The sequence below is a fragment of the Gekko japonicus genome, unplaced genomic scaffold (genome assembly GCF_001447785.1).
Source record: "Gekko japonicus isolate JY-2015 unplaced genomic scaffold, Gekko_japonicus_V1.1 scaffold4, whole genome shotgun sequence".
Classification (NCBI taxonomy): domain Eukaryota; kingdom Metazoa; phylum Chordata; class Lepidosauria; order Squamata; family Gekkonidae; genus Gekko; species Gekko japonicus.
The window spans coordinates 2,491,322-2,512,708 of record NW_015165234.1 but is presented as its reverse complement, the minus strand read 5'-3'; the positions used below and the strand labels follow the sequence as shown (position 1 = coordinate 2,512,708).

At 43.6% G+C, this 21,387-nt stretch overlaps 1 protein-coding gene across 1 annotated transcript in view; it reads right to left on the bottom strand.

Moving 5' to 3' along the window:
* The window catches only part of LOC107109217 (amine oxidase [flavin-containing] B-like), a 65,574-nt gene extending 44,914 nt beyond the window's left edge, over window positions 1-20,660 (bottom strand). The window contains exon 1 of the mRNA XM_015409784.1: window positions 20,604-20,660. Within this exon, the coding sequence (XP_015265270.1) occupies window positions 20,604-20,652 (49 nt within the window). The 5' untranslated portion in view covers window positions 20,653-20,660. The remainder of the gene's footprint in view (window positions 1-20,603) is intronic.
* Between the last annotated feature and the right edge of the window lie 727 nt (window positions 20,661-21,387).

Below are 21,387 nucleotides of genomic sequence, written 5' to 3'. Positions count from 1 at the left end.
ACAAGCACCAAGGATACAGGGCATCACTTGCCCCAGACAGAGAGTTCCTATCTACACCTTGTGGTTAATAGCCATTGATGGACCTCGGCTCCATATGTTTATCCAATTCCCTTTTGAAGCCGTTCATGCTTGTAGCCACCACCACCTCCTGTGGCAGTGAATTCCATGTGTTAATCACTCTTTGGGTGAAGAAGTACTTCCTTTTATCCATTCTAACCCCACTGCTCAGCAATTTCATTGAGTGCCCACGAGTTCTTGTAAGGGAGGAAAGTACTTCTTTCTCTGCCTTTTCTATCCCATGCTTAATCTTGTAAATCTTGATCATGTTACCCCTCAGTCGTCATTTCATCAAGCTAAAGAGCCCCAAGCTCTTTAATCTTTCTTCATAGGGAAAGTGTTCCAACCCTTTTATCATTCGAGTTGCCCTTTTCTGCACTTTTTCCAATGATATAATATGTTTCTGAGGTGTAGTGACCAGAATTGTAAACAGTATTCCAAATGAGGTTGCACCATTGATTTCTAACATTAAACTATCTGTGGCAGGAGGAAAACAGGAGGGGCAGGCCGGAGATTTGGGGCCATGGTGGGGAAGTGGTTTTTACAAAATGAACTAAAAAAAAAATGTTGGACTGAAGTGACATCTGAACTGAGCCATTGAATGTCTGGGACAATTCAGAAAGCTTAAATCTGATTTCAAAAAAAAATCAATAGAATAAAATTAACAGAAACAAAAATCTGACAAGGACAGGTTTTACTGGTACAAAGGGTATTATTTGTACAAAGGGTAGTGCTTACATGGAGGTTAAGCAAGGCAAATGCAGCAAGCCTTCCTAAGTAACTATGGCAACTTGCTATCAAACAGCATCCCCTTGAAGACACTGCAACTGTGAGGAGACTTCCAAGGGCTTCACGATGCAAATTTAATCTGCAGAAATTGCTCAGTAAGGGAGAAACAATCTGTTTTCAGATTACTGTAGTTTACTGAAATGTCAGCAGTCATGACAATTATTTGATCTCAAACCTTGTACTTTTTGCATTCCTGATGGTTTTATCTTTTAACAATCATGGGCCAAAAATTTAGATTAAATCAAGATGTCAAATGGAAGAATCTGTAAACATTAAACACTTTGTCAACATTAAAGATATAGACAAACTCTGTGCATCTATAAAACATAAACCTTAAGCAATAACCTGAATACTGAGTACAGATAAACAATAGTTTTGAAACTACCAATGAAGATACTATCACAAGCCTACTTCTGTCTGTGCCCCTGCCTGCAGAAGTAAGTGGGTGGCAACCAAAAACAGGGCACTGCTGTTGTTGTTTTCTTGAGGGGTGTCACAATAAAAAAACAACAACAACCAGAAAACAGAGTTTGAGGGAGCTGTTGTTTCAGCACCGATAGTGTAGATAGGCTTTTGAAAACAAGATTTTAGTCCAAAAGCATCTTTTAAAGATCAACAAGATTTCTAGGGTATAAGCTTTTGAGAGTCTAAGCTCCCTTCATCCGATCCTTGTTGGTCTTTAAGGTGCTATTGGACTTGAATTATGCTCTCCTACTGCAGACCAGCATGCTGTCCACTTGAAACTGCATCAATATGCAGATGACACCCAGCTCTATCTAATGTTGGGCAGCTGATCAGACTCCGACCCGGATGATCTTCATCGGGCACTGCAAGCTGTGGCTGGTTGGCTCAAGCTGAGGTGGCTGAAGCTAAACCCGGCGAAGACAGAGGTCCTGGGTTTAGGTCGGGTCAGTTCAGAGCTGGGGCTCCCTCTCCTGGCCTTCGATGGGGTGCCTCTGGTGCCGGCGCCGAGGGTTAGGAGTTTGGGGGTGCTCCTGGACTCCTCTTTAACGATGGAGGCCCAGGTAGCAGCCACTATCAAGTCAGCCTTTTACCATCTGCGGCTGGCACGGCAGTTGGCTCCCTACCTTGACCACGATGACTCGGCCACAGTGATCCACACGACAGTCACCTCGAGGTTAGACTACTGCAATGCTCTCTACACGGGGCTCCCTTTGTCGCAGATCCAGAAGCTGCAGCTGGTGCAGAATGCAGCAGCCAGGCTGTTGATGGGTCTCTCTAGGTGGTACCATGTCCAGCCTGTCCTGAAGGTGCTGCACTGGCTGCCAACAGCGTACCAGGTTCGCTTCAAAGTGCTGGTTCTTACCTATAAAGCCCTACATGGCCTAGGGCTGCCAAGTGGGGGCGGGGGGCGGGGAAACCCCCGCTTTGGAGGCCCGATTTCCGCTGCGGCAGAATCGGGCCCCGGGGGGAACTCCACCCCTCGAAGCTGCATCACCAGAGGTGACGCAGCCACATCGCTCACGTTGGGGGCGTGGCCCAGATCGTCAGGGGGAAACCATATGGTTCCCCCCCGATGATCTGGGCCACGCCCCCAATGGCGCGCGCGTTTACGCATCCTGGAAGAGCTCCTGGAGTCCGGTGAGGGTCCCCTGCTGCCAAGGGTAAGTACACTTGGCAACCCTAACATGGCCAGAGTCCAGCTTACCTATGGGACCGCCTTTCCCCATATGTTCTCCCAAGGGCACTATGGTCTGGGGCAAAACATCTTTTGGTTGTCCCAGCCACTAGAGATGCTAAATATGCTGCGACTAGGGCCAGGGGTTTTTCGGTGGTGGCTCCTATCTGGTGGAGCGAGCTCCCGGAGGAGATCAGGGCCCTGCGGGACCTTATGCAGTTCCGCAGGGCCTGCAAGATGGAGCTCTTCCGCCAGGCTTTTGAGTAGGAGTCACCACCGTCACCGTACCACCATCGTGTCGCCATTTCTGGTGATGTGTACTGGCCTTGGGAATGGAGAATGGATGGAGTGAAGACTGATCAAGAAGAGACAGTAGTGCCTTCTGAAGCATTGCATTGGACTCCCCATCTTGGATGATATATTGTTGTGAGCACCGATTTTAAGTGTATAATGTAATCTGATTGTTTTATCTGGTTTTAGTGTTATGTATGGCAATTGCCTCTTGTTAGCCGCCCTGAGCCCATGTGGAAGGGCGGGATATAAGCCTAATAAATAAATAAATACATAAATAAATAAATAAAATAAGGGCACAAAGAGTATACGCATAAACCATGATGCCTCTTTCAAGCTACTGCCAACTCTAAAAAACAGAAAGAAAGGCATTCCAGATCTAAACTGAATCCAATTCAAAGTGCTGGTATTAACTGTTAAACCCCTATCGTACTTAAGGCCTGCCTACTTTAGAAACCGCCTCTCCTGATACGAACCTCTGCACCATCTCAGGTCCCCTTAGTCTCTTCTGCAATCACATCCCTCTTTGAACTCTAGCACTTGGCCACCAGCCACGGGCACTCCTTTTCAAGAGTGGAATCAATTCTTTGGATCAGCTCACCAGAAGAGAACTCCCTCCCGCTATAGCTCATTTTAAAAGACAGAGTAAAACAGCCTTATTACTGTGAAGTTGACTGTTGGTTTACTTATTAGCTTAAACTAATGTTGTTAGTTGCCTTGGATCACTATTAATGATGAGAAAGGCAGAACAGAAATGTGTAATAACGAAACAAACACAGGGAGTATAAAAATAAACACAAGATTCAAACAATGAGCTCAATTCTAAGGCATAATATCTTAGCTTTACTTCAAAAGCATGCTATCCTCATTATTTTGAGGGTTTTTTTAAAAAAAATGTAGTATGTGTAAAACTCTAATATTTATCAGTTTGCATAATATAAAAGCTGTTCCTATAACTTTGTGTCTTGCTATCATGAGCTCCCATTTTCTGATATGGGAAAGAATGAAACCAGTGATCTCATAGAGGTTATGAGACTTCTCTACCCTTAGAAGAGCCAGATTCAAGTCCTGTAGAACCTTAGAGACCAGCAAGGTTTTTCGGGGATAAGCTCTCGAGAGTCAAAGTTCCCTTTGTCAGACAGTAACATTTAATTCGCTCTGGTATGTCTTGATTTCATAGAGGTTTCATAGTCCTGAAATTACAGATTTCTCTATCCTTAGAAGAGCCAGATTCAAGTCCAGTAGCACCTTAGAGACCAGCAAGGTTTTTCAGGGATAAGCTTTCGAGAGTCAAAGTTCCCTTTGTCAGACACTTGAAAGTTTATATCATGGAAATCTTGTTGGTCTCTAAGGTGCTACTAGATTCAAATCTAGCTTTTCTACTGCAGATTAAAATGGCTGCTCTCTGGCTGATTTCCCACAAGCTGCTGCTCCGTGCTCGTTCCTCCCTTTGCCCCGATCGTACGTGTCAATTTCATACCATGTGCTGCACGGCTGCATTTTGCTCCGCAGCTTTTCCCGATTTCCCCCACGTCTACTCAATCCTGATTTTTGAGGACTGAGTAGACCTGGGGGAAATCCGGCGAAGCTGCGGAGCCAAATGCAGCTGCGCAGCACATGGTGTGAAATTGACACGTACGATCGGGGCAAAGGGAGGAATGAGCGCGGAGCAGCAGCTTGTGGGAAATCAGCCCAAAAATATAACTTTCAGTTACTAATCAGTTTTTACGTTAAAGCAAGTTTTGCATTTCCCATGGCCATAAATTGAATGAAATTGCTACATTAGTCAGAATGTACATTCAAATTTAAAATCATGTGTGAATGTGCTCTTATAATGGCTCCTTTTGTCTGAATAAGCTCATTCAAAACAATTTCCAGGTGGGAGCCAAGCAGTAGCATCCCTGTACCCATGCTGGTCTGCATCTTCTCTGAACAACCCCAACAAGGAGCGAGAGAAGGTTAAGGAAAGACATGAAGACATAAAATCTACTGAATGGTAGCTTTGTAAGTTACTTGGGTTTTATATTATTTTCTGAACTTGTGTAGATCAATCAAGAATGAACTCAAATCCCAAAACAACACTTTGTAAATTCCTAAGCAAGAATGGGGCGAAAGTGCACAATTAAGCTGTACATCCTTTTCTCCCACTTGTTCGGAGTGCCGGAAGCAAAGGCCAGGCATTGGCCCCTGTGGGAAGTGGGGACCCCAACTCACCTGTGGGACCAGTTTGTGGGCCTGTGTGAAGATGAGGGACAGTGGGTCAATGGGGGTGGCCAGAGAGGCCACGTCTCACAAAGGCACAGGGGAGTGCGGGCAGCTGGGGGCCAGGCAGTCAGTAACAGTGCAAAAACTTAGCCCTCCCCTCCCAGGTGGACCTATGAGGCTCATGAATGGGTCCTATGCATGAGTGAAGGGGAGGGGCCACTAGGGTAGAGCCACACAGCACTGTCCAGCCATTTCACTTGGCCATGCGGGATAGCTTGTCCACCCATTTCTCCCTATATACAAGGAATTGAAGGGAAGACAGTATTTATGCTATGTTATTGTTTCTTGCTCAGGTTTCCTGTTTTGCTATTTGTCACAACTTTAGGGTGGTGTCAGCATGGGGCTGGATCCATTTTAGGTAATCAGCTTGCATGCCATTTCTTGGCATATGGAGATCTGCTTAAGGCAGAGGTGTCGAACTCATTTTTTACAAGGGCTGGATCTGACATAAATATCACTTTGTTGGGCCAGGCCATATGTGCCATAAAATGTAACACAAGGTACCAGAGATATAAACTTTATAAAGATGATTTCAGATGCTGAATGGCAATAGCAGGCATGATTGGATTAGATGTGATATGCAGAGGGGTGGAGATATCAGCATTGGTGTGATATGCAGAGGCGCAGCGATCCTTATGCAGAATAAAAAGCTAAAGGTTTCCCTTGCTCAAAAGCCAGTGGAGTCCAACTCTAGGGTTGCGGTGCTCATCTCCGTTTCAAAGCCGAAGAGCCAGCGCTGTCTGAAGACGTTTCCATGGTCATGTGGCCGGCATAACTAAACACCAAGGCGCATGGAACGCTGTTACCTTCCCACCAAAGTGGTACCTATTTATCTACTTGCAATTTCTTGCTTTCGAACTGCTAGGTTGGCAGGAGCTGGAACTAGAGACGGGAGCTCACTCCATCATGCAGCACTACGGTCTCGAACTGCTGAACTACAGACCTTCCACAGCCTGCAGTTCAGCTTCTTAACCACTTGAGCTACCACAGAGTATCTGTACCTTAAGCTGTACCTTAAGCTACCCAAGAAAAAGGGCTCTAATATAGAAGGCTTCACTCTCACAAACACCACAACTATGATAAGACTTAGCAAGCCTTATGTAATCAAACTACACAACCTATTGAAAATGGCCTTGAATCACGTTAAACTTATTTGCTTCATCTCAGGTCCACTAGGAAACAACTGCTGCACCCTGGGAAACCAGATTGTATTGTGCCACAATTTTCATAAGGCCTATGCTATGAGTGACAATTCTGACTATTCAGAGTTGGGGAAAATGTTATTTACCTAGAGATGCCCAGAGGATCTGTATCCTTTCTAAATGGCCCTTTTGTCAGATGGATGGGCCAGCCCTGTGTAGTTCAGATCTCTTAATCAAAACATCTCCATAACCTGGTTATACTTATTACAGATACCGTAAACGTGTATAGCAAATTATTCTTTGCATGCTCGGGGTGATAAACTATGCAGTTTACTAAAGAAACCAAAAATGCAATGCAGTGTTTTGCTCTAGAAAGCAGTTTCCTCAGTTTTCTTTGAAAGCCCCAGTATTCCGTTTATTACATTACTTTGCCTGAGACCTGCCTTTAATAACATTAGGATCATTAGAGTAGGACAGCACAATATAAAGAATCTGATTACTGAGCTGCTGCTGAGATATCAAACCTGGCATCAAGCCTCTTCACCTCTGGGCTTGCTCACAATCAATCACTCTGCTACGTTTGCTTAACAAGGAGGTGCTGAAACTCGGCTGCATGCAAGGCCAAGCCCACACCACATGCGGTCAGGTGAAGAGCCCTAGCTTCGCTCTAAGGAACAATAGACCAAATGGATCCTAGCCCGCACCTATCAGAGGGCTAGAATCCAAGGTAGGACCTTTGGAACTCTTGGCCACTGTAAATATCCTATCACTGTTGAAGGGTGTGTGCTTGGGTGTGGTTTGACTCCTAAATATAAGCCAGCCTGCGAGCCGGCATTCTCTCTCTTGTTCTACATCTCTAAATAAAGTATGAGCTGAAATCACTTCACTATGCATCAGGCTCAGTACTTTTCAGAAACCACTCAACTTTCCATGTCCATGTTGTTGCTGATTTTCCTAAGCATTCCTCAAACTTTTTGGCAGACATTTTGTTCCTATTATGAACTAACCATGTCCACTCCAGTTCTGTGGCCTTAAAAGCTTACAATGAAAATTAACAAGAAAATACAGTGTATGATGAAAGCCAAAGTATAATGAACTAAAACCAAACAGATCTGAGATGTCATAGAAAAGTCTCATGGTGAAGGGAAAAAGTGCACAAGAAGTGTGAGTTACGAAGTAGAGTGAAACTCAGAAAGAAGGAAAATGTTACTAATTGTGTTTCATTAGGGTTTTGGAATATTAGCTAAAGATGAACATTTAAACAAAAACTGGTATTTTTCTGAAACCAGATAGTCCACTCTGACTTATATGGGAACAAAATCTCGATAAAGTCTCTCTCTCTCTCTCTCTCTCTCTCCCCCTCTCCCACACACACACACATACACTTTTTATGGTATGTAATTTCAAATACAGTGATATCTAGAGCGTTTTTTGTGCGTTTAAAAAAAAAAAAAAAAGATGTGCCAGAACTCTCAAGAGGGAAATACTGAAAACTCATGAACTTTTAAGCATTTTAAAAAGAATTTTGGCGAAGAGGTTCCGGAACTCTGTTCTGGCACATTCCCCCAGAAAAAAAGCCCTGGTGATACCAGTGTAGAGTTCATTTATCCAGGAAACATTGAAAGGAGCAAAGTCCCTGGAAGATAAAGGTCACATTCATTTTGGAAAAACCAGAAGGAAAAAACCTTAGCCACTTTCCAGCTCCACTGCTCTGCGTTACAATGGCTGTAGTCAGTCGTCCACTCCAAGCTGGGCAATTCTTGGAGATTTATGTGTGGAGCCTGGAAAAGGCATGGTCCAGGGCAGCCATTTTCTCCAGGGGAATCGATCGCTGTAGCCTGGAGATCAATTCTCATTCTGGCAAACCCAAGACCACATGAGACTTTCTTCTGAGTAGACCTGCCTAGAATTGCTCCTAATATCTACTTTGTTGCCCCTGCACATATATGGGTGGAGGAGAGGCCCACAGCCCAGGTGCTGCTGTTTTGACAATAAAACAGGTTTCAGATTCTATCTCCTCCGGGTTCATTCTTTTGATTCAGGTGCCAGATACTTCAGCCTCATGGTTCAAAAACAGACATTCTGTATCTTTCTTCAGGATATGGTATTTCCTCAGGAGGTCCCCAGCACATTAAAATCCAATAAAGCTGAAGACTGTGTATGAGCTGTGCCAGCTATTAAAATGTGTAGCATGAACTGTTTGATCAGCTGCTTCAATATGCAGCAAACCAAACAGGCTAGATTCGGTGCCTTATCTGGACAGCATAAAGAGCACAGAAAGAGCAGCTGCCAAGAGGGGGCTACAAAGACATGCCGTTTAAACAAAAAGAAAAACATCAGAAGGCATGTGCTAGTCAAGGATAAGATCCAGTACAGCAGAAAAGAAATTCACTGTAAAGCCCTTTGGGGCTAGAATCCCAAAAAGAAGGTTGCTTGAGATGATACAGAGGATTACAAGTTCAACTGAAATAATATGTTATAGTACATTTTCTATGCATCTTCTAGAACATTTTCACATGCAACATTCTTAACACCCTTTTGCCTTTATCAAGCATGAATGTATTGTTGCCATCTTCTAAGGTAAATGCAAAGCAAATTTACAGGTGCATTTCATGCTTGAGGTCTGGTTTCTGTTTCCTACGGAACAGCATCATGTTGAACAGGCATAGTAACTTAGTTACTATATGTGAAGCATGAAAGCTTTCTTAGGCTAAATCACTGGTACTGATAGGGTTGACTACATCCAGGCAGGGCTTAATGATCTCCAGAGATCAGTTCCCCTTTAGGAAATGGCTACTTTGAAGGGTGAGGACTGTGACATTATATCCTGCTGAGGTTATTCCCCTCCCCAAACCCTGCCCTCCCCAGGTTCCACCCTCATTCTCCAGGAATTTCCCAACTTGGTGCTAGCAACCCTAAGTACTGGAAGAACTAAAAGCAGGAAAAGGGTGCAATGTGAATTTTCATAATGTGGCTCTTTGGGACATGCATGAAAGTTAAATAACAACCTCTGTGTCACTCCTTTAGGAACCGGCTATCACGTAACAAGAAGTTAGATTCAATTATTCCCTATTCATCCAATGGAGAAAGGCTTAGCAGAAGGGAGTCACTGATGGATCCAGCCCCATATAAAGGGCAATAGAACTGGAATAACTGCAACTTGATCCAGTATTCATTCATTCATTAAAAATGAATTTGTTAGTCTCCTTTCTCCCTTGTGGAATTCAAGGGGGCTTACAATATAAAAAAACATTATGAAAAACACAATAAAAGCAACAAATGTAAAACCCATGAAAGTCACAGATCAAAAACTACAATTTGGACTGCCGATAATAAAAGGTGAATCAATCAAAATGTGGTCCTAAATAAAATTGTCTTTAACTGCCTCCTAAAGATTGACAATGAAGGGGACAGGCACACCTCCTTGAGGAGGTTGTTCCACAATTGTGGGGCTGCCACTGAAAAGGCCCTTTCTTCTGTACCTACAAAACGAACATATTTAACCCCATAATCTTAATTCCCAGGCAGAAACGTATGGGAGGAGGGCCTTTCAGATACCCCAGTCTGAAGCTATGTATCCATCTCTAGGTCTTACCCCTCCCTTCCCTTGGCCCAATCCCTTTGGAATTGATAAAGGGAGGTGGTCATTAACTTGCTTCCCAGGCTGCCAATCTTCCATCTCCCTCTTCCTGTTGCTTAGGTGGGGAAGCCTCCCTTCCTTGTCTCTCCTCCGGGCTCTGCCTGGCGGCAAGCTCTTGTTCCCCCAGGCCCGTGTCGGGGGGGGTGTGTGGCTTCCCCACTTCCCTTCCTGCAGCTGTGTTTGCTACCAGGTTGGTTGGGGCCATTCATTGTTGTCCCTCCTTGTTGTTGCTACCATTCCCCCACTGGCTGCACCCCAGAGGTTGTTCCCTCAGTTTGCAAGGCCTTTGGTAAGCTAGTGCTGGCCGATGAGATCATCGGCTGTTTGCTGTAGCTGCCTCCTCCTGTTTCCTCCATGGTCCCATCACTACAGTTGCTGGGACAGCTTCTTCCCCCTAGACTGTCACTGTTTTCCTGCCCAGCTGCTCCAAGTAAGTCTCCTTTGCACTCCCCGCCAACTGCAGCTCATTGGCTGAGTGGCAGAGTTGCCAGTTCCCTCCTGGCCACCAACAGGAGATGGGGGCATAAGGTTGCCAGATCCAGGCAGGAAACTCCTAGAGATATGGAGGTGGAGCCTGGGGAAAACAGAGACCTCAATGGGGTACAATGCTATAGTGTCCACCCTCCAAAGCATCCATTTTCTCCATGGGAACTGATCTCTGTAACCTGGAGATGAGTTGTAATTCCATAGGATCCTCAAGTCCCACCTGGAGGCTGGCATCCCTAGTGGGAAGTCAAGTCGGGCCCAGGACCTGGACCAGACATCAGCCTACATATGCAAAGATCAACAGAGGGATCCTCAGCCACCAAACAGATTCTACTCCTCAGAAATAATCTGAATCTCTCATGTCACTAGTGGGTAAACAGGAAAGGAAATTACAGGGTTTTTTAAAAAAAAAAATTAGGTAAAATAAAATATTTTTGAAGTGAATTAAGAGATTAAATCTTTCAAAATAGTGCCTTGATGCTTTGCAGTCACATAACTGTCAATTCCTGAACAATACTTTGGCATCTGTACAATACATTTGCTGTACTAAGTTTAAAGTTTCAAAAATTTATGGAAACTGCCTTCAAAATCAAAGTCTTTCTTTAAATAGCAGGCAGCCATTATAAAATGCCAATATAAGTATTCTTAGGTTCAACAAACTGATAATAAGAATAATGTTGCATTCTTATCTTTTAGGAGTGGAGATATTTAACTGTCAGCACAGCAACAGCACAACTCAGAACTCAGCAGCAGCTAGTGAGGTGTCTAAGCTGCGGGGGGGGGTGAGCAGGCGTGGCTTGGGGCAGGCAATGAATGAAGGGGAGAACTTTGGACCTACATTAGACCAGAAGGCCTTAACAACAGGAAATTCTTAATGCAAAGCTGTCTGGAAATTGCAGTTCACTGTACTTCTGACAAAAACACACATCACTGGCTGTGGGCAAAAGGCAGAGAAATGCAGAATATCCCATGATAGTTAAGTCCTATTTGATGTGCCAGGATCTATACGTGGAGCTACAAATTGTGGCAATATTTATTGAAACAAAAAAAAATAGATGATCACTTGAATCTTCTTCTATAGTTCCCACATATAGTCCCCACTATAGTCCCCACATAGTGTTTTATGGACATTTTTAAAGGTAAAGGTAAAGGTTCCCTTGCTCAAAAGCCAGTCGAATCCGACTCTAGGTCTCCGTTTCACAGCCGAAGAGCCAGCGCTATAGACTAATCTTTAATGGTTGCCCTTTAATATTATTTGCAGCAGAAGCAATCACAAGTTCAGCACTCATGGTTATGGACAGTGAAAAAACCCCATCATGGACAGAGAAAAAAACCGAACACTTCAGAACACACAATGAATTGAACTGCCTTTATTTATGTAGAGAGAACACAAATAGGCATGTCACACACAAAAGCAACAAAGTCTGAGGAACAGTTATGATATTCAGCAGCTGCTTCTAGCATCCTGAGGCCTGGGGCACATATCAGAACTGCAGATCCGTAGCAGAAAAACACAGCCTGGAAATGGATTTAGAAGTAGTATCGCACTATTGTGAGACATGAATATTTCTTATGTGATGCACTAGTAGTGATGTCACAGTACAATGAGGTTAGTGTTCTCGAGACCAAATCCACTTGCAAAAGCAGCAACCACTTTCGGTGGAAAAGATACCAACTGTGTTGGCAGCATCTATACAAAACCTTAGAAAAAAATATTTCACAGGCAGTAGCACGTGGCCCTGAACTATTATGACCAAACAAAGACCTAACACAAGGACTTAAAAATCTGACTGGTCTTTGAAGAATCGCTGTCATAGAATCACAGAGTTGGAAGGGACCTCCAGGGTCATCTAGTCCAACCCCCTGCACAATTCAGGAAATTCACAGATACCTCCCCCTCCACACCCACAGTGACCACTGTTCCATTCCCAGAAGATGACAAAAAAAACCCCTCAATGATTGCTTCCTGACCCCACAGCATTTTCCTGGGTGTGTAAAAAAGGGCCACAAGAACTAAGCACTGAGGCAACCCTTCCTGCCCTCCATCTCATGTTCACAGAATCCGCATTGCTGTCAGATGGCCATCTAGCCTCTTTTTGAAAACTTCCAAAGAAGGAGAGCCCACCACTTCCCGAGGAAGCTTGTGCCCACTACTTTCACCTTGTCAACAAGTATCAAGTCCAAGATAGCAGACCCCCTTGTTTCCCTCTCCACTTTCTGGAAAATGAAGTTGTCAACAAGGCTAGTCAGGAATTTATTGGACCTTTTATTCTTAGCAGAGTTGGACTTCCAACAGATATCAGGTTAATTGAAATCTCCCATGACCACCATGTCTCATCTCTTTGAGAACTTTGTAATCTGTTGTAGGAGTGTCTCATCCAAATCTCCTGCCTGGCTTGGTGGTCTATAACAGACCCCCACCATTATATCAGTATTATTTCTTACTCCTTTTATTTTTACCCAGAGACTCTCAACCAAACTTTCATGCTCAGATAGATAACATTCCTTTGTGTTTCTGCTAAGTTTGAAGCTCAGATGCTTTTCAGAAGAAAGGTAATATTTGATTTCCCATCCTTTAGGTATATCTGTACCACTCTATTCTTCTCAAGAAAGAAGAAAGTCAAGTGATGACTCTTTGCCCTTTTTCCTTCCAAAATGTCTTGCAGCTGGCCTTTGTCAAGATGTAGTTCATAAACATAAAGATAAGAATTACTTGTGAATAATCAACCCAGCCAGTCATGTGAAACAACCAGCTACAGTGCTCATTTGTGACTACAGCCAGTGGAAAGGCAACTCTGTTCTGCCTCTTGAAACAGAACCCTCCCCAGTCATGTCTGCTGCAGAACTCTATAGTCCTATCAGTGTATACTCAGACATTACACAGAACATAATAGAGAAGGTTTTTCTTTAATGAGGAACTGATTTCTCAGCAACCATATCCAGAACTTCATTAGTGATTCCTCTGATTCCCCAGTAAACCTTTACTGATGGTACCACTTCATAGCCTTAAGGGGGAGCCTGCATTCAAATACATTTATGCTGCAATTGACAGATGTTCACCCAGATTTCGTTGAAAAACTCTCTTCTATAGGAAGAGGTTCTTCATCCTCCCTGGGCAACCACTTTCACTGATGCGCTGTCAACACATCTGTGGAATATTTAATTATCTCAAAGCTAAACCTGCTTTAAGCAGGCATTAAATATCTGAGAACAACTAGGGAGTTATTCTAGTAATTCTTAACATTTTTGTCCCTTTGAGGAGCCAAAGAGATAGAGTGGCTCCAAAGTTTAAAGGGTGGGTCTCACACTTGCCCTATTTCATCCAAGACATTTGTTGGAAGTGTTTCCTGATGTTAATTTTGGGTCATACAAGATACATAGAAATGGATCCCTCATACTGTGAAAGAAAAGATTGCTATGAAGAAATCACATTTTTATTTCTTTGATTTGCAGGCCATCATTCCTCAGTGACTGCATTCAGACATCAAGCTGGCTGGAATGACACTCCTACTTGCCACAGTGGGTACAAATGCAACTGGTTTGCTATGCCCACACACTCCCCTTATGCCATCCTCCATGAGGTATAAAAGCAAACTCCATTTTGCCCAGAAACCTGCATTCAGACATCAAGGGCAATGTCTGGACAAATTGGAGTTTATTTTTGAATTATTGTGCAGAGGGGGGAGGACAGAGAAGCAAGGGATGTGCACAGTCACAATGAACAAGCCACATCTGTACATGTCATGGCAAATGGGAATGGCTGTGGCTCAGTGGTAGAGCATTTGCTTGGCACACAGAAGGTCCTAGGCTCAATCCCGGGCATCGTCAGTTGAAAGGATCAGATAGCAGGTCATGTGAAAGACCCACAGTACCTGAGACCCACAGAGCCGCTGCCAGTCTACTAACTGATTTAGTATAAGGCAGCTACCTATGTGTTTGTATAATGTCTGACATTTGAATACAACTTCTGAGAAAGATTTCAGCAGACGTTTCCCATCTACTGCAAACTAGCTGAACAAATTGTGTTTCTGCTTCAGCTGAGTTATTAGACATCTTTCCCTTAAAGGCACATTAGAACACTGAGGTATGGCTAACTGGTCCTTCCTATAGCAATGCAAGGTAATCCCCCACACACACACCAACTCTACATGCATGAAAGATTGTTCAACATCTTCAATTTGAACTTGGTTTGATGCAGTGGGGGAGGGGAGGAAGCACCCAAGTTTAAAAACTGGCTTCAAACTGGCTGAGGTGAAAAAATAGACTTGGACAGGTAAAGCAGAGCAACATCCCAGCCAAGTTTCTTGGATATCATTCATGCTTATCATGGATATCAATTTTCAGTTTCAAGCTGGTGCATGCGTGCTAAGCAGAGCTATACCTTCTAAATTCATTGAAGTCCATGGATTTCCAAGGTGGTACTTCTGTTGATTCTAACATCTGAAAAGGTCTAATGAGAGAGCGCAGATAATCAGGCCAAAGGCCCATCCAGTCCAACACTCTGTGTCACACAGTGGCCAGAAATACCAGTGCCATCAGGAGGTCCAGCAGTGGGGCCAGGACATTAGAAGCCCTCCCACTGTTGACCCCCCCCCCAAGCACCAAGAAGACAGAGCATCACTTGCCCCAGAGCCCCTAGCTATACCTTGTGGCTAATAGCCACTGATGGACCTCTGCTCCATATGCTTATCTAATTCCCTTTTGAAGCCGTCCATGCTTGTAGCCGCCACCACTTCCTGTGGCAGTGAATTCCATGTGTTAATCACTCTTTGGGTGAAGAAGTACTTCCTTTTATCCGTTCTAACCCGACCGCTCTGCAGTTTCATGGAGTGCCCACGAGTTCTTGTATTGTGAGAAAGGGAGAAAAGTACCTCTTTCTTTACCTGCTCTTTCCCATGCATAATCTTATAAACCTCGATCATGTCACCCCTCAGTCGTCTTTTCTCCAAGCTAAAGAGCCCTAAGCGCTTTAACCTTTCCTCATAGGGAAAGTGTTCCAACCCTTTTATCATTTGAGTTGCCCTTTTCTGCACTTTTTCCAAAGCTATAATATCTTTTTTAAGGTGTGGTGCCCAGAACTGCACACAGTATTCCAAATGAGGTCTCACCATTGATTTATATAGGGGCATTATTATATTGGCTGATCTGTTTTCAATACCCTTCCTAATAATCCCCAGCATAGCATTGGCCTTCTTTATTGCAGTCACACACTGTCTCGACATTTTCAGTGAGTTAAAGCATAGCTACATCCCAGCCAAGTTTCTTGGATATCATTCATGCTTATCATGGATATCAATTTTCAGTTTCAAGCTGGTGCATGCATGCTAAGCAGAGCTATACCTTCTAAATTCATTGAAGTCCATGGATTTCCAAGGTGGTACTTCTGTTGATTCTAACATCTGAAAAGGTCTAATGAGAGAGCGCATATAACAGAAGTATCAAAAGACTTTATAAGAAATATATCTGAACAGTTTTAAATCCCTAGATATTGGTTTGTTTTTCAAGCTGTCATTTTTTCTGATGAACACATGAACCTGTCTTATACTCCATACTTTCCCACATTATCCATTGTTGCTATTCAGAATATAAAAATGCAAGTCAAACTCTTTGTCTATTTGTATTACATTTGGAAAGGCTTGAACAGTTATTTCGAAATATATGCCATATTGAAAACAGTTCATTTGTTACTTTATTGCAATAAACTAATATAAGCTAACCTTGAATCTTAGTATGGAGTGATTAGCTGTTCCCCCATACCATGTTCCCCAGAGACCACTGCGGTCAGGGGCCCAGAATTGGCTGGCCCTTCCAGGTCTTAAGGAGGCTAGGCTGTCGACGACCAGGGCCAGGGCCTTTTCGGTGGCGGCCCTATCCTGATGGAATGAGCTCCCGGAGGAGATTAGGGCCCTGCAGGACCTTTTACAGTTCTGCAGGCTCTTCCACCAGGCTTTTGGGAGCCGCCACCACCAATGAAGAACATCAGTTGGTTGAAAAAGAGAGGGCCCTGGACTCTGGAAATTGCCATCAACAGCCTAAAGAACAGCAAGCCCTGCAAGGACATTCCAAATGAACACTGAGAGCTGACTGTGAGCTGAGAACTTTGTACACTGGTTACTGGCTACCATCATACAAATACCAACAGCTACTAGCACTTTATTATGATTTTATAATTTGTTTTAAATGCAACTTATGTTTTTAATGTAACTATCTGTTTTTATGTAAGCCTCCCTGAGCTGGCTTTGGCCGGGAGGGCAGGGTAAAAATCTGAATAAATAAAATAAAAATAAAATAAAAAACGACTCTAACTACTCTTGACTAGAAGCAAATTTCACTAAAATCAATAACGCTCACTTCCAAATTTAAAAGGATGAAGGAAAAGTTAGACTACCTGCCAAGAGAAAGCAAAGCCAAAGTGAAAGTTCTATCCCAACTTGCCTAGTGACCACAGTAAGACACAACGCAGGGGTGGTCAAACTTGCTTAATGTAAGAGCCACATAGAATAAATATCAGATGTTTGAGAGCTGCACGACATGAACAAATATCACACACACATAGTTATTGGGAAATATGCAAATTTGCTTTTTATTAGCATTAAAGGAGACTGCCAAAAATATAAACAAAATGAGTAAAAACAGATCTTGATAATGATATATATTTGTCCAATGATATTTATTTGTTTGCTGATGATATATATTTGTCTTAAGACAGAGAGAAAGAGAGAGGTGGAAAGAAAGAATGAAAGAGTGGGAGAGAGAGAAACAAATAAAGCAAATAGATGGGGGAGGGAGGGGGAGGTGGAAAGTAAGCAACTTTAAATCTGTCCTCCAAGCCCCACCCCACCCGCCCCTGGCTGGCTGGCTGGCTGGCTGGGCTTGAAGATGGGATTTAAAGAAACAGATGCCTTCTCCAAGCCAGCCGGGGGGGGGGGGTTGAGTATATATTTAAAGTTGCTTTCCTTCTCTGCTCCCCCCTCCTCAAGCCTACCCAGGGAGGGGAACACTGTCTGGGAAAGGGAAGACCAAACAGGGAGGCATGCCTCCCCTTCGCTTCCCCAGCCTCCCAGCTGGGAGCCACACAATAGGTGTGAAAGAGACACATTTGGCTCCCGAGCCGCAGTTTGGCCACCCCTGACATAGCCCCTTCTGCCCACATTTACTTCCCTTGCCTGTTACCCAAATGTGTGTCCTATCCCCTCAACTGAATCTCTTCAATGTATCACAAGGTGAGGAGCTAGGAAGCCCCCCATCCAAACACTGCCAAACTTTACTGCCTTTCCTTTCCCATTTGACCCTCCAATAGTACACCCCAACACATTCCAATCAAACCTAAAGGGTTTCAACTTTTTAACGGTGCATGGCTTATTATTATTACTACTACCACCAACAACATTTTTATGCCACCTTTCCACCCCACTTAGGGTTTCTAAGACAGCAAACCAAAACATTCGCTGAAAACATTATATAACAATAAAAATAATTAAACAAAACATAAACCAGAAGGAAATGTCAGTGAGGGAAATCCAAAAAAACCAGGAAAGTGTTCACTCTCTGGCAAAAGACAATGGTAGAGAAAGATGCATGAATCAATAATTTTGGTACCATGGCCAAGAAGGCCATTTCTTGGGTATTACCCGACTAGCCTCAAATGTCGAGGCACCCGAAGCAGGGCCCTCAAAATGACTGTCATGCTTAGTTGGGAAGGTTCATATGGGAGTAGGTGTGCCAGTACCAAAGTATAAGGTTAACTCATTCTAAGCCTTCTCAGCACCCTCAAACCTCTTGCCACTGAGGGTAAAGTCTGTTCAAATGAGAAGAGAAGTAAAGACAGGAACAAGTGTTGATGTTATCATACTTTTCAAGCCAATCTGCTAACTAGGAAGTACATACTATTTCACCTGAGATCCATAAGCTTAGAAAATGATAATTAAAGGGTGGGGGTGGCACTAACTAGAGGCATTTTCTGAATCATTATGGGATTGTACAAATCAAGTGACCTGCTAGCTAAGCAAAGATTTTTGTTGTTCATTAACAACGTTATCTATCATTTTTCAGCCAACAAGGTAAAAATGCATAGATGTGTAGAAAAATGTTAGGCAATATTTGAAGTAGCATGCATTACAGAACTTGAGATCAATGCCAAATATGTCCACACACATTTAGAATCCAGGGGCACTTTTAAGACCAACAAAGGTTTATTCAAGGTATGAGCTTTCGTGTGCATGCACACGTCTAAATTTGTTCTACAGCTTCAGACTGACCATCTGGATCTATGTCCACACACAATTACCAGTCAAGTGCTGGGTGGTTAGAGCCCAGAATATAAACTGGGTTATGGTCATTCTCATCTCTGCTTATCAACTTTTCATAGCTTTACAGTGTCCTGCCAATATTTGATGTAAATGTTCTGACTGGTTTACTGATAATGGCTTTGAATTCTTAAGACAGACTGAGAAGCTAGTTCTGTGCAATGCCACCTTTAAACTGTGGAGTCTTGTGAGCAAAAATTCTACTTTGTGAGCTACTGGCACTAAAGTTGTGAGCAAGTGATTGGCTACTGCATAAATTAGATTGCTCTGGAGCCATCTTTCCTGAGCTAAGACAAAAATGTGTGAGCTGGAGTCTTAAAAACTGAGCTAGCTCACACTAACTCAGCTTAGAGGGACCACTGGTTCTGTGTCCACTTTTTTGTACAGTTTTTAGCTCAAATTGATAATAAAATATTGGCTACATTTATTTAATTGTTCAGACTAGATCTCTGTACCCAGAGACCACCAAGAACTTAATCCAACAGTAATTAGGTACTGGGCTTAATTCAACCCGGAAAGCTCACATGGCCTATGTTTGATACAACAGAGAAGCTGTGCCTTTACCAACTGCATGCAAGCTGACATGCCCAAATTCTCCCTAACTGCAGCCTGTAAGGAGCTGCATCTGTTGAATTTCCCCTTATGTACCTGCTAGAGGCACAGAGAATGCTAAATGTGTGTTATTAAATAGGCCACAGTGTTCCAAGTATACTGTATACAACTGTTAAAATGCCAAAGAATGATAATAAATAATATAAACTATTAATATAATAGGAAAACATAGACAATAAAAACAAACTAGCAAATGGTCACAATTCAAAACAGAGATAGAACACTCGTGAATTTTAAAAAATCAATCTATAAAAGTAAAACTTCTAAGTGGTACTTTAAAAAGCTTTTCTCTTTTTTTCCATTTTAAAAAAGACAGAAAGCTTGGAAACCAACAACCTCCTCAAGCGACAGTGACTGGGTAAGAGGTGGCATAACCTTTGTCTATATATTTGATAGGACTGCATTACTTTATGACTGTGGTTTGAAAATGGAAACCCAGATTCTGCTTGCAGCCCCACCCACATCCACAATTCCCCGCAGGAACTTCTCTCCCTCCGTCCAAAATTCTTATACTGAGATAAGAAGCACAATCCACCCATTTTTGCTGGAACTTGGCAGCTACAGACTGATGGAGTGTGGGCCCTGTTTCCTACTTAAGCAATAGGCAGAAGTAAAAGAGAGATGGAGAACTGTGGAACAAACACAGCTCAGGCTTCTAGCATTACAAACAGCAGCAATTTTATTAGGCAATGCTACTAGGAGCGGCAGAGATAATTCCATAATCTCCACCAGGGTCTGCAAGAGTTTCCCTTCTAGTCTAGTTCCTTTCAAATTTAACTTCTAGGTGATGCTTATTCCATTTCAAGGTCTGGGATGAGACATTCAGAATCCATAGCAAATTGCAAGTTCAGAAAATACACACACACATAATGCCCAAAACTACAGATACACAACCCTGGCAATTAGTGTTTCCGAGTTGGCATTAAAATCGGTGTACTGAGGGCAGGTCCACAAGTTAGGCTAGTCCTTGGCTAGGACATTCCAAATTCTCTGGTGTGCTTCTGCAGAGAGTGAGAGCTAATTCCTGGTCGGATAAGGACGGTTTAGTGAGAGTACCACTAGGAATAGCCAGTATCCCTGGCCCCGAAGTGAGCGAGCTGGCTACACGCCGGCTATCAAATTACAGGAGAAAGAACAGGCGGCTAGCACTGCAAGCACTTGCGCACTAAGCAGCCAAACTCCCATCGCCTGAATTAGGCGAGGTCCCCAACAAGTCTGAAGAATCTCTCCAGTCAACAACAAACGCTGCTGCGCAGCGCGCAAGTGTTACACCGCCGGCCCGATCCTGCAAAATGCTCAGCCCTTCATTCCTTCCTCCTCCCAGGGTCAGGATAAGGCCCTTTCTCCTTCCAGGCAGCTCTCTGTAGTTCACTAACCTGAGATGCCTCCCCCAATAACGACCACATCGTATTTATTGTTGCTCATGGTCGCCTCCTTCGCTCTGCTCGTCAACCGGACGCTCCTGCCGCAACCTTCAAAGCGCCTGGCTCAACTGCAATTCCCGATCAGCAACAGCAGCCCCCGTGAGTTACCCGCCCCTTTGTTCAGCCCAGCGGGGAGCTCCGCCTGCTGCTCCGTTAGTTACCAATAAGGCAAATAAGGCGAAGAAGAGAGAGGCGAGCCTGTCCAAAGCTCTCGATCTTGGTCGAGTTTCTCCGCAACAGAAACTTAAGGATAGGAAATGTCTTTATTCCTGGCTGGAATTCTGTTCTTTAAGAATTTCAGAACAGGTAGAAATCCATCAGGTGCAGCTTTCCCGCCATGGAGATGCAGCAAAGTGGGGGAGGGCTTTACCCGTTAGATTTCTGCATGACAGGCACTTGTTAAAGCCTTACTTCAGAATAAGCAGTGGAATAGCAAAAATGCTCCCTGGAGGTCACAGCAGTCCCCATTGTCATGATTTTCTCTTGTGTGCTTCCATACAGCCACACACTTTCCCAGTGGAATTCCCAAATCCCAACAGCCAGCTCAGCCTCCTCTTCCTTTTGGCATCCTAGCAAGTCCTTGCTTGACCAGTATTTAGGGGCATTAGGTATGGTAGCCTTGTTACCTTAAGACTTTACCTGAAATATAAGCATTGCTACCTGGTGTATCAGGTAGGCAATCCATATTTCACAACTGGAGCCATGGTTTCTTCCCAGTCTCTCAGACATTCCATCT